We start from the raw sequence: 17,222 nt of genomic DNA, 5'->3' as shown, positions 1-17,222 counted from the left end.
GTAGGGTCGGCGCCTATTCCGTAGGTAGGGTCGGGGAACCCGACCCAAATGTATTTTTTTTAGGCCTTAAGGGACTATTTATACATGTGTTTTAGATGTACCACAAACACGATCGTAACACATCGATACCGTAGGTATGTATAAACGCCGTTCCCAGACAATACCGGACCGCTACCCAAATACAGACACTAGTGCAACATTTTTATTTGAGTAAATAAAATCTAAGGGGCGGCGGAAAGAAAGATGTGGCGGGCGGGGATGAAAATCTATCAATTAATTTATAGTCGCCTTAAGCCTTGTCGAAAAAAAGAAACTGTCTATATAAACTGGAAGTGTGTGAAAACACCATAAACAACTGAACTTTCGAACTTCACGTCCATAAATAGACAACATCTGTCAATAAATAATCAAACCGAAACCTCTTGTGCAATTCGAGGGGCGAAAGCGAAACAATTCTATCTTCTTCTTTATTTAATGTCGCTTAGAACCTTTTTGCATTCACCCCCACGAATTGCTCCAGGATGCATTAATTTCGCAGACGCTAATTTTAAACTGTTCCTGTCCTAAACTTTCCCATGCGTGCTTAATTGAAAGTTTGCATCAAACAAACCAAAATATAGTGACCTATAGACCCAACGGGTCGGGTGCAAATGTTTGTATATATGTTATTACTACTTTGTTTGAATTGCACATGTCACAATAATAAACAATTTACTTACTTATTTAATGCATTTATAATATAATGCGTTTCCATTGGAAGTCTCGCAGTATTTCAGAATTGAGCATTTAATGTATGGCCTTGCTCACTGGCACCGGATTTTCACACTTAATCATTTTTTTAAAAAATCAAAAAAAATCTTATAATTCCTTACTGAAAATTATAATACCGAATATGTAAAAAAATATTGAAAAATATTTTTTTTTTTAAATATGCACTTTGTACTGTATAATATACTAACAGTTAGTATATTATACAGTACAAAGTGCATATTTAAAAAAAAATCAATATTTTTTCACATATTCGGTATTATAATTTTTAGTAAGGAATTATAAGATTTTTTTTGATTTTTTAAAAAAATGATTGAGTTTGAAAATCCGGTGCAAGTGGGCCTTGCAATAATGCGAATGTCTGGATTGCTGCTTTAAGCTGCAATTTCACAGATTGAACTTTTTTTTGTCTTGGAAAAGCCAATTTATGCAAAATTGCTTGTACACCAGTGATATAAGACTGCTGACAAAAAAGTCAGATCGCAGATTTTCATATTTAAGTTCAAAAAATGATGTTTTATGCAATTTTCTTAAACCATTAGTAACGTTTTTAGCCATAAAACATTATTTTCGAACGGAAATATGTAAATCTGCGATCTGATATTTTGTCAGTCGTCTTTTATCACTGGTTTGCAGATATTCACGCAAAACACTGTCTCTTTCCAAGACAAAAAAAAATAAAATGTCAAAACGGTGAATTTGTAAGACTGTCACTTAAACGAAAGCATCCTACGAATTCAAACCAATAAATAAATACAGATGCATTTAATGCATGGGCATTTTAATGATAGTAGCGTTCAATGTTTCAACAACAAAGGTATATTATCCATTACTAACTCTCATTTAATATTGCACCATTAAAAGGGTCAGATAATTTCAAGCAAACAGTAGCATAAGTATGCATGTTTAACGACATAGGCCTGGACAACTTGGTGGACGCACATTAAACGTGGTATCAAAAAGACGGAAAAATTAACGGCATACTGCACACGCATCATATATATATATATATATATATATATATATATATATATATATATATATATATATATATATATATATATATATATTTAAAAACAACAACATGTTTCGGTACCGCCTGTAATGGTAAGGCCAATATAAGTTTATTGCTAGGTTTCCATCCAAGTAATGGGAGGGGATCGACATTTTTTTCTTAGATGACTGTTTCAGCGTTGAATATGTGTTCCTGTTCTTTCTTATTTCATAAGTGACCATATACAATTGTTTCTAGATAAACCACGAACACGATCGTAACAACTCTCCGTTTTTACATGTGAATGTTATACATCGACACCGTAGGTACGAATAAACATCGTTACCGTACAATACCGGACCAATTGATACGTACATACAGACCTTCGTTCAACACGATTATTAGAGTCAAAGAAATTTAAGGGGCGGTGGTAGAAGAAGGGACGCGCTGCGGAGATGAAAATCAAGCAATTAATGTATAGTCGCCTTATTTTTTTTAACCGTTAAGGGTGTATTCCCCTTTCCAAGAAAGACATCATTAGTTTTCTTAACCTGTCGGTACATGCAATCGCTGTGTTCCTAGGAGAATACAGCACGCAATGTTTTGTCAACTTCAGCTATTGGAAGCTGAGATACAGGACGATAATGTCAATAATTAACAAGTTGTCATGATTAAAAGTTTACAAGTTTCGACATGTTGTTTGACAGAATCTTATCACCCTGGAATTCCTTGACGGAGCACACTTTTTGTGTGATATGCATTTTTTATAATCATGAAAAACCTGTCGAACATGACATTTTAAAATTGTCTTTTACATTTAATTATTGAAATTATACTGCAATTCTTTGCAAATTGCTTTTATTTCCGAGTCACAATTGTTTCCGCTAGCTTAAAGTGACACTTTTATTCAAAATCAATACATACGAATGCATAACAGACATATATTTTGAGTGATAAATCTTTACCTACTTACTACATAATGCAATTATGGAACATATTAATTATTGAAAACAAGATTGTAGCATGTATTTAACAGCAGAAAGCGCCAAAATATTAAATGATTGGTCAATGAGAAAAGATTTACTATGATCTACCATAGTCTCCTAAGGTTAAAATACCGTGTTTTATGCACATTTCTTTCAAATTAATTTCTGTATCCTGCATAAGAACCATTGTTTACGACATTAATTCGTTCTGTAAGGAATATTAAAACTATATTATTAATTGTGGTAAATCTTATTTGGGAGTAAGGGTGTATCTTTAAGGACGAAATGAAACTCGTCCTCAATATCATTTAAATTACAAAGTGTACATTTTCTTCCATTCCTAATAGGAAATCATTGTATAATAGGAATCGATGGCATAATTAAGTTCTAACTGACTTTTAAGAAATTCTGAAGGCGGATTATTCAGTTTCTCTGCGAGGAATGTCAGGCTTAAAACGCGTGATAGACAGCTTTAATAATACCGTCAATAATAGCTGTGAAAAATCATTACTGAAGACATACGGTTATCAGCTGTCTAATTATTTCTTTGACGGCTTCCCTCAAAGAGGTGATTGTGGGAAATATCCCGCTATATGCAGTATAATTAGATTCATATTTCATTGTGTGCGATATACTTAGATAAATAAACAACGTTTAGCTATGGAAGTTTTTTTTACATAACGTTTCGGTGTGTTGTTTTTTATTATTGTTATTGTTATTATTTATAATTTATCTTAAAGTCAATGTGAATGTCAACTTTCACAGTTGTTGATAGGTCCTACGACTGCCACTAATCCGATACATACTCCATGCGTCAGATTTTGCGTGGTCAATGAGGTTGTATACTAAGGCGACGAAGTAATTTCTTAATGATTAAAAAGGGCTCGTTCGCTACGCACACTCCGTCCATTCTTAATCATTAAGAATTTACTTCATGTCATCTAACTATTGCATATAACGATGGAAAGTCATTTAACCGGTGATTGTTTTAAAAGGAACTTCAGATATGTTAAAATTCCTATATACTTTCAAATAAACAGTAATATAAGGCTGTGTTCAATTACGTTTAGGGGGATATTGATGGACCTTTGAGAGATTGCTTACTTACTCCGTTATTTTGTGATGTTGACTGTCTGTCTCTCTAAAAAACTGTCTCGCTTCTTTATTTAGCAGATAATACACTTATGGCAAATTATGAGACGATAGTAAACCTCCGTTAATCTTTTAGCGCTCACCAATCATTTAATATGTTTGCGCATTCAGCTATTCAATACACGGTTACGATCTTGTTATCAGGAATGAGTATTTTACATAAATGCATTATTTAGAAAGAAGTTAAAGGTTTATCACTCAAAATGTATGTTTATTATGCACGTGTATGTATTGATTGATACGGATAAGAGTGACCTTAAATATATAATGTACAATTTGATGTTACGAATTTCCAAAAAGGTATTTGTTCATATAATTTTAGGATTGTGAAAAATTGAAAATGTTGAACTGCGAAACTTATATATGAAACACAAATATGTAATAAATTCGTATACATTATTCGTATACAATCTGAAGGTTATGTTTTTTTTGGTTTTATGTTCTAGAAGGGTAAATCCGGGACACAATGCGTATTTATGAACATTTTGTACCGACTTAAGTTACCTTCATAAGAATTGCATAAGGTCATATGCTGTGCATTTATAATGCTATTTATATGTATAACAAAGAAAATAATGAAAGCACACCCCTAATGAAAACATCCTCTTAAAACTATTTAATCTTAATGCTTAAGTCTATGTTGTTAAGCACAGGACTATATATCGTTTGAGGATTTCAAGGCAGCGGTTCGAATCGACCCAGAAGCATTTTTTTCTTTAAAGTTTCATTACCTAACATATTTTTTACAGAAGTTTGTATTTTCATTAAAAAGCAATTAATTTCATTGCTACACCTAACTATTAGCTTCTTTGCATATTTTCTTACTTGCATTCATGGCTGAAATAGGTAGTTGGGAATTTCAAACCCGTTTTTTAACGAAACGGTATATATAATTCCGATTGCTTTCATAATGTTCCATAAAGGTTAAAGTTAACTATTAATAAGGAGCAGGTCATTTTTTTTCTAGAACTTGTGGATTTTGCTTTTAAACCGCCAAGCCAATTTTTATGCGTCAAAACAGTGTAATAAAGTTGTAAAAATAAATGAAATAAAGGATTTTTCTTGTCTAGGGTGATGTCGTTTTTATAAAAAAAATCCTGAAATTAGAGAAGGGTAATCCAAATTTAAATACAATTGTAATTTGACGGTAAATTTCTTTTAATTTTTGCTTTTTAAACCAGAAATTGATACACATTAAGAAATTTTCAAGCTAGTCAGAGTTTTAATTGATGCCCTCTAGGGTTGTGCTACCTTAAGCAACCTTTATGTTTTCCACGTACGGTATAATCTAACGCTTTTTGTTCGCACTACTGCTAAAAAGTATTTTAGCGCTTCAAAGCTGAATTGTCGCAAGTGGTTCAAAGAGTTCAGACTATGTCTTTTAAGGAAAGGATTATGAATATTACATCAGTCTGAGAGAATGCGTGTTAGCTTTTCCGTCTTAGATTTGATCAAAAGCTGCATGCACCAATCAGACATGCTTATATATTCCATACTAATGTACTGTTTAGTTCCTTAAACAAGTCTCAGGGTAATCACGTGAGACAATAAACATAAAGATTAATATATATCATCGCTTATGCCTTTCACAGTGACGGCAAGAAGTCCATTGGAAACGACCACTGTCAACGTTTTATGCTAGACTTTATGGCATTTAGACAAAGGCGATGCGTTTATTATCAACTTGTGCACTATAAAATGCATTTATTATATAACAGTCAATAATATAGAAGAAAAGTACAACAGGGCCGTAAATCACATTGACCCTTAAAGCTGCACTCTCACAGATTTACAGACTTGACAACACGTTTATTTTTTGTCTTGAAATGAGCCAATTTAAAAACATCTGAAAACCAGTGGTATGAGACTGATGACAAAACCTTGGATCGTAGATTTCCATATTTCTGTTCTAGAATTGATGTTTTATGACTATAAGCGTTGCGGACGGTTTAAAAAAATGCATAAAATATCAATTTTTGAACTTAGATATAACAATCTGTGATCTATTTTTTGTCAACTGGTCTCTAAGCATTTTCGCATAAATTCAAGACAAAAAAACTAAACAGTTGTCAAAACGTTCAATCTGTGAGAGTGCATCTTTAACATAATAGAGGATGATGATGTTGTAATATTGAGGCTATTTAGGGGTGATATAGTTTCAGGAATTGTTGATAACGGAAGTGCCGTCTGGGTCTGAGTCAAGGCATTCAAGGTATAAATGCAACTGAGGCGTCCAGTCTTGTCGCCATGCAAATACGTCTTTTACAGGTGAAGCCTAAAATCAGCATTAACGTTACTGGGTCGGTATTTATAAAACATAATTTTCCTAAGTTAAGTTTCTTACCGGTCACATGATATTATAACATAATATTTTTTTAAATACTATATTTCCATTAATGTCATGTAATATAGATCTGTTTACGTTAAAACACTTAAACATTTTTTTTTAAATTTGACAATGAAAAATTCAGGAAATCGACTTAAGCTAAGAACATATTTCAGAAGTTTTATGGATACTGACCCTGAACTATAACGAAGATGACGTTTAGTTTGGTCAGCAATGGTAGTTGACCCTTTGTTTTTGCTGACGTACATAAGTGTTCTTGACGCGCTTGTACTTGCAAATAGTGTTGTTTTCCTAGACAGTTTAAGCACGCAACGTTCTGTCAATATCAGCCCTTGGGTTGATAGTAACTGTCAGAATTAGGCATGCCGAAGTCTGTTCTCGTTATGATTGTATACATATGATTGTTGTTTGTAACTATAATTCTGTACCCAGCTCTGAACAACTCGTTCAATCATAATCAACATATTATCAACGCAGATGCATACTTTTAAATGGCAGTCCTCATAGACAACTATCTGCAAGCAAGTACGCAGTTTGGTTGTATAAGCGGTTTATGTAATTAAACTTGACAATATCATTGGGAACCATCCACGGACTAAACTTTACATATCAATGTATCATAAGCAGTGTTCTTGTCAAGAAATGTTTTAGTTTTAAAACGATGATATAACATGAAGGTTCGTTTAAAAATTAGCACATGTATCTTGGAGCAACTTAAATAATGTATTTACTGAGGTCATTTCACAAGCAATTTACTATGACAGTTCCTCCGCATAATATTAAGGGTGAAGGCGGCCATCTTAGATTTTGGCAGCCATCTTTGAATTTGAGGTGGATCCTGAGTTTTTGAGTGACCTTTTTGAAGGTTTCCGTATTAGATCAGTTGTTTTTTTACCAAATAATGCTTAAGAGTGAGTTTGTGATTAAACCATTTTACTACCGAGCAATTTTAAGTGTGTAAAGTATTGAATAATCAAGACTTTAAATCCGACAAAATCCGACAAGTGAATATCAAACATAATGCTATCAGCGATTTGGCATATACCTTGATTATTTTCCCATCAACAACTGCAAATACTGGGATTTCTTATTTTAGACCCCCTAACCAGATGTCAGTTATTTTTATTCTTCAATTGTATTATTCTTTTCCATTTCCTTGAGCTTTAAACTTATAAACAGACCCTCTTTAACTATGATTCAAATCCTATGTAATGATATGTTGTCAGTTATTTTTTATTTACTGGTTGACATAAACCGGGAAATCTCATTTGAAATATTTAGGTGACTTTCCCCCCATGCATTATAATTTATAAGATATAAAAGTTCTTAATCGGAACCAACTATCCTCTAAGGGATATTCATTTAGTATTTGGCCGTCAATTTGAAGTAATCCTTTCATCTCCTCTCTCTTTATAAATGCATTCGGTACACCTCGGTGATTTTCAATCGAATACAACCGCGGATGAATACAGACAGTTTACAATGACAGAATTCTTAACATTTTACTACGCTGCAAGAAGATCGCGTAGTGATTTCAATTCAGCAGTTGAAGTGTTCTTTTCTCTTAGCAATATTAATTATTTATGCAATAATACACTTCATTTGCAATCATTTTGAACTTTGTAATACAAAATACACGTTAAAACACTACTTCATTAAAACATTTAAGAAATACCTCTACTGATGTATCGACATACATTCGTGGCTTTTCACCGAGCACGTTAAAGAACCAAGAGTATTCGCAAAGAGCTAGGTTATCGCACCCAGATCTCTTGTATCTCACTCTGTTTCTCCAAGTCTTTTTATTATGTCTTGATTTGACTGCGAATTGCTGTCACCTCTATCTCATGTCACTTATGGCATTTGAACACAATTTAAGTCGTGATGGCGTCACGGCGGCGTCCAGCAATACGCTGCCATTAGGCGTAGGCAGACCTTGATAAACTAATACAAAAAAACCAAACACACACAAAAAAAACCTAACTTTTTTACAAGTTATTTTAATCAAATGGATTCTTTGATTGTATGAAACAGTCAAATATAAACTTACAATAAGACTTGATCTTACAGAAAAAGGCAACCAAAAATACTGAAGACAAACATTTCGCTTATCGTCATTGGCACCCGTTTTATTTGGTCCAAATGCTGCATCGCAAGAATATTAAAATATAATTTCTTAACCTGTAGTTCCCCTAGTTTTATTTTAATTTTGTTTGTTTCTGTTTCAGGATGAGCGATGCTTCAAAATTGGGCCTGCATATATGTCGGGTGATAAAGTATATTATCAGGTAAGTGAGAGCCGTGGTGTTTTAAAATAAAATAACCTTCCAAGTTCAACGGAACATTGAATTCCATTGGGATATCATCGAGGAATCTCTTTTTGTGCTGTGCATGCTTAACATGTTTTAGGTTGTTTATTATTTTGTTTTCATTGTTTCAAATCGTCTACGAACGAATTGTTTTACTAATGCTGTAATGAAATATCCCGTTTATACGAACTTTTAACTGTTCGTTGTTTTAAAAAAAAATACTCAACGCCTACTGACTTAAAGCTGCACACTCACAGATTGAACGTTTTGACAACTTTTTTTTATTTTTTGTCTTGGAACGAGCCAATTTTTGCGAAAATCCATGAAAATCAGTTATATAAGACTGCTGACAAAAATAGATCGCAGATTTTTTTATATTAAGATTCAAAATTTGATTTTTTATGCATTGTTCTTAAACCGTTAGTAACGGTTTAAGCCATAAAACATTAATTTTCGAACTGAAATATGAAAACCTTTAATCTGATCTTTTGTCAGCAATCTTTTAGCATTGGTTTGCAGATATTTACGCAAAAATTTGCTCCTTCCAAAACAAAATATAAATCAGTTGTAAAAATAGTATTTCTGTGAGAGTGCAGTTTTGAAATGGCATGGGCTGGTTTTTAATACTGGTCTTAATTTGATCTAACAACGATGTAGCTTATCAGATTACTTGTTATTAATAACTGACATAAAGAGTAAATGGCCGAGTCATTGATGTATGACAAAAACATTAAATTAAGTTGATTATTGAACACCAATTATTGAACACCACCCATGATGAAGAACACCAAACGCTTTTAGCCATAACATAACAATTTGCCTAAGTAAATATTAAAAACTGCGATCTGATCTTTCTTCAGCCGTTTAATACAACCGTATTTCAAACATTTACGCAAAACTGCAGTTGGGTCATTTCAAGACAAAAAATATTTGTCAAAACGGTCATTCTGTGAGAGAGCAGCTTTAACTAACATGTTGACCGTTGTCCCACAGTCTCAAAAGAAATTCCAGGATATATCACCGTATTCCAATTGTACTTCAGATTATCAACGCCTTTTACCCAGAGAGCGTACGTCCGTACACCAAGCCTGAGGGCCACTGCTTCACCGTCACCAAGGACCACGCACCTGCCTCCATGGTGGTTGCGTACAAAGTTGTCGCCTACCCAGACCCGGACACAAAGGACGTCACCAAAACTGAGATGTTGACTGCCTCAGTGATTTTTGAAACCCCTTGGACGTCCAGTAACCAGGTATGTATGATAATTTCCAACGTATTAAAACAATTTGATTAATTTAATTATGTCCAATTTTAGACAAATCAGGGTTGACAACGTGCTTAGTGCTTTCTGAAACACAAAGAACATTCCAAAACACCTTATAAGATACGGTGTTTAGAATAACTTAAATACAGTCGAACCCCGTTAGCTCGAACTCCCAGTGAAAATACCTCGAGCCTTGGAAAATTCGAGTCAAGCGGGAATGCCTACCTTCAGTATAAAGAAATCGGTCCTTTACCTGTAGTTCGAGCCACCCAGAAGTTCAAGCCAAGTAAGTTCGAGCCAACGGGATGCGACTGTACATGTTTTCGGTAATAGAGCTTTTTTGTCATTTGGAATCATTATCCTATTTTCCTTGACAGAAAAGATATAAGTATAGTCCTAGTTGTTATCTTTGTAACTGAAAGTATTGATATAAGCTGTATGACTATTCTGGTATTATTCAATTATCGTCCGACCGAAAAACGAAGACCCTAGCTAATGTGTTTGTACCATCAACTAGTTCATTCATCGTCTGCGAAGTTGTTGGTTGGTGCCACCCGCCTCGGTCGAATGCATTCGGAACTCCTCGGCCATTTTATCGAAAACAACCTCGGATGTATGCCGGTATACAGTGGAAGTAGATCGTAAACTTTTGAATTACTACGCGATCTACTTGCAGCGTAGTTAAACGGTATATCGAGTTCTGCCATTGTAAACCGTCGATATACATCCGAGGTTGTTATTGATAAAAATGACCGAGGAGCTCCGAATTGGTCGAATGATCTATTGCAATCTTGACCCACTTTTATCATTGTAAGGACATTTTTTTCCAGTTAAATCAGTGGCTTGTCCGTCTGGAAAGATTTTGTCGAAGACGTTTTCAAGACTATGTCAAATATATGATTACTTTAATTACCTGTGTCTACGAAGTGTTTGTTTTACAGCTAACGTATTTCCGAACGATCCTATATATTTTTTTTCTGGATTGTGAAGAGTTTTTATAAACCAGCGCAATTTTCCAATCAAATTCCACTTGGCAGATGAATGAAGTTCAGAAAAGTGGACAAAAGTCAAGGTCGGCCAATGATCTTGAATATTTGAATAAATTGGAATTATCTTCTCATACTGGCAAAATTCATCAATCATATGCGACCTTTTGTGACAGCGATGCCTCAGATTGTACATATAGATAAATGTGTTTAGAATTCATTTTTTCATCTTTGTCAGACTTCATCTATTTTTGGCCTTCTAGTTACATAAGTTTCCAATTTCGCTTATAAAGTGGCTATGATATGGTTTATACATGTGACCATATTTCGTTAAAAAGTCAGACATATCGTACTTTCTGTCCGTAACCTCTTTTATTGCCTCGTCGTTCGATTTGTATATTTTTAACGTGAACATACCGTGCACGTTACATAATTATTTTATTATAACACTTACGTTCACCTCATAAGTGATTTTTTATGTATTGTACAATTTGAAAAAAAGTATTTTTAAGTAAAAGATAAAAGTATGCCCGTGTAAGATGAACATTGGTTAAGAAAGAACATGCAACTGGCTCCTACAGTTTGGAAAGCGTGGTTCGAATAATATATAAAGTTTTATTGAGTTTATTCACAAATACATCGAGGCAAAAATGCCCATGAGTATACAGCGTTTACCGTGATACACATAATAGCATAGTGATCGAGGTACAGCCACAACATACATTTATATTTATAAATACATCTACCTTCACACAGATATACACACATACACACACACATCTATGAAATTGCAATACGAGTATATGAATATCATAATTATATGAAAAAAGACATAGGGCATTTTGTACATAGCGTGAAGGTTTTTTAAATAGAGTCAGTTTACCCATTATACGTTTTATATGTTTCCCTTTTTTGCATAGCATTAAACACGTAAACTGCAAGATTTCTATTCAATTAACACTTCGTGACTTCATTAATTCAATAAATTTGATCCTGTAGGAAACTGTCTAGAACGCCCTAAAAATATTTAGTACACATTTTTTATTATAGTCGAACCCCCTTGGCTCGAACTCACAGGGACCGGCGAACACACCTCGACCCTCGGGGAGTTCGAGCCAAGCGGGATTACTGACCTTTAGTTGGAAGATGTCGGTCCTTTACATCCAGTTCGAGCCAACGAGGAAATCGAGCCAAGCGATTTCGAACCAACGAGGTTCGACTGTATTATCATTTATCTCTTTCTCGATCTCAGGTTTCAATGGAGGTAGATGGAAGCTCTACGGTCGAACCCGGGGATGAAGTGAACCTAGTGGTCCAGGCCGCCGCCTCGTCCTGGGTCTGTACTTCCGGTCTGGATAAAAGGGTGGAGCTGCTGTCAGAGAACAAGAATGTCGTCACTATGTCTAAGGTTAGTAGAAAATAATGCTGAAAGTGATTAAAGGTTTTCAAAGGTTTTACAATTTTAACCGGATATAATTTAATAATCTCAATTTGATGCCTGTATTTTTCCCGATTTTCTTATTGTACCCATTATGTTCTTTATTACTATCAGAAAGAATATTATTTGCCAAGAACCCATATATTTCATTAAGTTTATCTCATGTTTAAAAAAATATAATAATCTATAACAAATTCATAAAGCCTTAGGCCCATGAATTATTTGATAAAAGGTCAATAATCAATAATAAAATATCAATAAATATATGATCAATGATCATTAATACAACAATGATATACTACATTCAAGGTCGAAACACAGGTCCACTATATATGCATAAAATAGCAAATGCATAAATAATATATTGCATACAAACACCACATCCTATTTGGTGAGAGACATTGGTAACAAAACATTTGCGTATGCATTTTTTTCTCAAATCACCATATAATGAACATTCTAGCAAGAACTGAAATTCATGAAGAACATGACATATTTGACATTTTCTTTCATGAAGAGGTAAAATGTCTGGTTAAAACCATCTGCCGAAATCAGTTTTTAATCTGTTTGACGAAATGTTTAGCCTCGTGAATGCTTTCTGAAATTTTACAATATTACTGTGACATTATACAATTAGGTATGTATCTCACAAATTGCAAAAAGTATATATGTTTTAGCTCTTGGTGACATTTTTTTAATTCGTTAAAGTTTGCGTACCACCTCAAATATTTTCAAAGTCCATTGACATATGTATTATATATTGTATTGAAATCTAATCTAACAGTGATCCATGCATGTTTCGCCAAAAATTTTCAATCCATACACCGAAAAGCGGCGAAAGAGTCGAGCGCGCTGTCTCTGTGACAGCTCTTGTTGTTTTTCTCATCTGCTTTCTAACACCAAATTAGGCCACACTTACACATTTTATTACTCTGGCCAAGAACTAAATCTATCATTTATAACTGTTGTTCACAATACCGATGTGTATTGAACAATTTGATCATTTGCAGCTGATCGAGGCGGTAGAGAACTACCGAATGTTTTCACGCCCAAAGGAGAACCCGTTCCCAAACCCTCCTTGGATCCGACCAATGTTCGTGATGGAAGGCGAGCGAGTGTTCCGGAAGAAACGTTGTTTGGGCTGCTGGGGTGGTAACGGCAACTCCATTGACCCCATCAAATTGCTTAAGGTTAGTATGTCAACACGATGGAAGAAAATCCTTTAACTTTAATTAAAGGGACTAGACACGAGATGGTCCCAAAATCAACAAATACAGTATATTTCGAATTGGAAAATTACGCCAAAACTTTGATAGATTATAAGTATTTTCCATGGCCAAGAGTGTAAGATATAGGTTCACCCCGACCCGAGCGTAGTGTGTTTTGCGGAAACGAAGTTTACCGAAGGTTAAACTAATTTGGGTTAAAACCGAACTTTATCATTTCAGGAGGCTGGTCTTTTGATTGTTACCGATCTGTCCATGTACGAAAGCACAAACACCCCACGTAAGTTGTTGTATTTTCTTTCTTTCTTTTAATCAATCATTTTCTTGTCTTTATGATGATAAAGGTACCTTTTCATGAAAGATATTGAACGAAATATTTATAGATTATAAACGATATTGCTATCGAACTAACTATAAGTTATTAGTTTGATGTAGATACTTAATAGATCATAAACGTTTATATATACATATATTACTTTTAAATTCTTAGTTTGACCTCGATTTCTTTTCATTTTTCTATATTTCATCATGGACCTATTATAGGTCCGTGATTTCATGTAAAAATAGCTGACCTAAATATCATAATACATAGCAAACTTACTGAGCAATATAATGAATATTTTTAATGAAGTTTGTACATGTTCGAACTACCGACTTTAAGACCGAAAACGGCCGACTATTTTCTTGAGGTGTTCTCTGTCTCCAGTGTGTGTATACCACGTCCTAAATGCTTCATCTGAAGGAACATTTTGCTTCGAATGAAGACTTTTAAAAAATATCACTTTCCTATTTCTTCAACCTTTTAAGTAAAACAAAGCGCAGTCTATGCCGCTTACGGAGCCCCGTCTTCAGTCTTTTATCAGAGTTTGATTGAGAATTTTCTTTAAACACTTCGACAAACCTTTTCACAATACGGCCGTCTGACGGAGCACTATAAAAGCATTATTATGGAAATACGTTTGTCGAAGTGTTTGATGAAACTAATCACCTTATCAAATTTCGGTTATAAAACTTTGGCGGGGCTCGTCCTAGACTGCCCTTTGTTTCCTTTAAAATGATGTTCGTGAAGTTGGCAGACTGGCAGCCCAGCAGCCCAGCAGCGTGAAGTCAGCAGCCCAGCAGACTGGCAGCCTAGCAGCGTGAACTCAGCAGCCCAGCAGACTGACAGCCTAGCAGCGTGAAGTCAGCAGCCCAGCAGCCCAGCAGCGTGAAGTCAGCAGCCCAGCAGACTGGCAGCCCAGCAGCGTGAAGTCAGCAGCCCAGCAGACTGGCAGCCTAGCAGCGTGAAGTCAGCAGCCCAGCAGACTGGCAGCCTAGCAGCGTGAAGTCAGCAGCCCAGCAGCCCAGCAGCATGAAGTCAGCAGCCCAGCAGACTGGCAGCCCAGCAGCGTGAAGTCAGCAGCCCAGCAGACTGGCAGCCCAGCAGCGTGAAGTCAGCAGCCCAGCAGACTGGCAGCCTAGCAGCGTTTAGTCAGCAGCCAAGCACACCGACATCCTAGCAGCGTGAAGTCAGCAGTCTAGCAGACTAGCAGCATAGCAGCATAGCAGCGTGAGTTAGCAGTCTAGAAGCCTGACGGCGTGAAGTCAAAAGCTGAGCAGCTGGGCAGATAAGCAGCTATGCTAAGACGGACGAACTCATGTGAAGAATTCCGTCGGTTTTCAGTTTTCAAAGCCAAAAAGAAATACATAAAAAAATGAAAATAATCATTCACTGGTTTACAAAACACACCTTGAACTGAAGCAAAAATACTAAAATGAATCATTTAAAATCATGAACACTATTCCTTTTTTGTGAACTAAAGAGATCACTTTACTCTACTTTTTGATTTCAAGCGTCTGACAGCCCCGGGCAGCCCCAGGCGTTTTATAATATTTTGACTCGGGCTGGATACATGGCTTCTAGTATATGAAAAATGAAAAAAAATCATTCACAATAATTCGCTTGCAAAATACTCTTTAAATGACACAAAATACTAAAATGAATACTTTTTCCACATTTACACTATTCTTTGAGTGTGAACTAAAAACATCACTTTACTCCTCTTTTTTGTTTTCATTCTGGCAGCCCCAGCAGCCACAAGCAGCCCCAGGCAGCCCCGGGCGTTTTATGGTATTTTCACTCGTGCAGGATACATGGTTTCTAGTATATGAAACGTTCGAATAATTACAAGTTGAATGACTTAACAACACGGAAAATTCAGAATTTCATGTTTTCAAAGCCGAAAAAAACGAAAAAAAAAATCATTCACAACAGTTCGTTTGCAAAGCACTCTTTAAATGACGCAAACATACTCAAATGAATACTTTTTCAACATTTACACTATTTTTTGTGTGAACTAAAAGCATCACTTTACTCCACTTTTCGACTTTAGTTTTCTAGCAGCCTGGGACAGCCCAGGGCAGCCTCAAGCGTATAACGATATTTTTACACGGGCTGGATACAAGGCTTTAACTATGTGTAACGTTCGGATGATTCCAAGTTTAATGACTTTAAAGCAAAGATAAGACGTAAAATGTTAAAGAACACTAATTATTTAACGTAATCTTGCTACAATTTCACTCGATTTTTATCGCTCTGCTAAGACGAAATCGTGCGAAGTTTCCCGTCGTTTTGGTTAAAAAAAGCGCGTCTTCAAATTCAAAACACTTCATTTTGCCATTTAAGCTGTAATTTAGTTTCCCCTTACCACACTACGCATCAGAGCGTTATATGCTGAATATTGTCTTTTCTAACAACACGGAAAATTCAGAATTTCATGTTTTTAAAGCCGAAATAAAAATCATTCACAACAGTTCGTTTGCAAAGCACTCTTTAAATGACGCAAACATACTCAAATGAATACTTTTTCAACATTTACACTATTTTTTGTGTGAATTAAAAGCATCACTTTACTCCACTTTTCGACTTTAGTTTTCTAGCAGCCTGGGACAGCCCAGGGCAGCCTCAAGCGTATAACGATATTTTTACACGGGCTGGATACAAGGCTTTAACTATGTGTAACGTTCGGATGATTCCAAGTTTAATGACTTTAAAGCAAAGATAAGACGTAAAATGTTAAAGAACACTAATTATTTAACGTAATCTTGCTACAATTTCACTCGATTTTTATCGCTCTGCTAAGACGAAATCGTGCGAAGTTTCCCGTCGTTTTGGTAAAAAAAAGCGCGTCTTCAAATTCAAAACACTTCATTTTGCCATTTAAGCTGTAATTTAGTTTCCCCTTACCACGCTACGCATCAGAGCGTTATATGCTGAATATTGTCGTTTCTAACAACACGGAAAATTCAGAATTTCATGTTTTTAAAGCCGAAAAAAAATCATTCACAACAGTTCGTTTGCAAAGCACTCTTTAAATGACGCAAACATACTCAAATGGATACTTTTTCAACATTTACACTATTTTTTTTGTGTGAACTAAAAGCATCACTTTACTCCACTTTTCGACTTTAGTTTTCTAGCAGCCTGGAACAGCCCAGGGCAGCCTCAAGCTTATAACGATATTTTTACACGGGCTGGATACAAGGCTTTAACTATGTGTAACGTTCGGATGATTCCAAGTTTAATGACTTTAAAGCAAAGATAAGATGTAAAATGTTAAAGAACACTAATTATTTAACGTAATCTTGCTACAATTTCACTCGATTTTTATCGCTCTGCTAAGACGAAATCGTGCGAAGTTTCCCGTCGTTTTGGTAAAAAAAAGCGCGTCTTCAAATTCAAAACACTTCATTTTGCCATTTAAGCTGTAATT

At 35.2% G+C, this 17,222-nt stretch overlaps 1 protein-coding gene across 4 annotated transcripts in view; it reads left to right on the top strand.

Moving 5' to 3' along the window:
* The window catches only part of LOC128242140 (pregnancy zone protein-like), a 364,302-nt gene that overhangs the window by 293,544 nt on the left and 53,536 nt on the right, over positions 1–17,222 (top strand). For all 4 annotated transcript variants that reach the window (XM_052959201.1, XM_052959199.1, XM_052959197.1 and 1 more), the window contains exons 16-20: positions 8,476–8,535; positions 9,599–9,808; positions 12,059–12,214; positions 13,255–13,434; positions 13,693–13,750. In XM_052959201.1, coding sequence (XP_052815161.1) covers positions 8,476–8,535; positions 9,599–9,808; positions 12,059–12,214; positions 13,255–13,434; positions 13,693–13,750 — 664 coding nt within the window. The remainder of the gene's footprint in view (positions 1–8,475; positions 8,536–9,598; positions 9,809–12,058; positions 12,215–13,254; positions 13,435–13,692; positions 13,751–17,222) is intronic.

This window comes from Mya arenaria, chromosome 8 (assembly GCF_026914265.1).
Source record: "Mya arenaria isolate MELC-2E11 chromosome 8, ASM2691426v1".
NCBI lineage: Eukaryota > Metazoa > Mollusca > Bivalvia > Myida > Myidae > Mya > Mya arenaria.
Note: the sequence above shows the minus strand (reverse complement) of the source record. Positions and strands in the feature narration are given on the sequence as shown.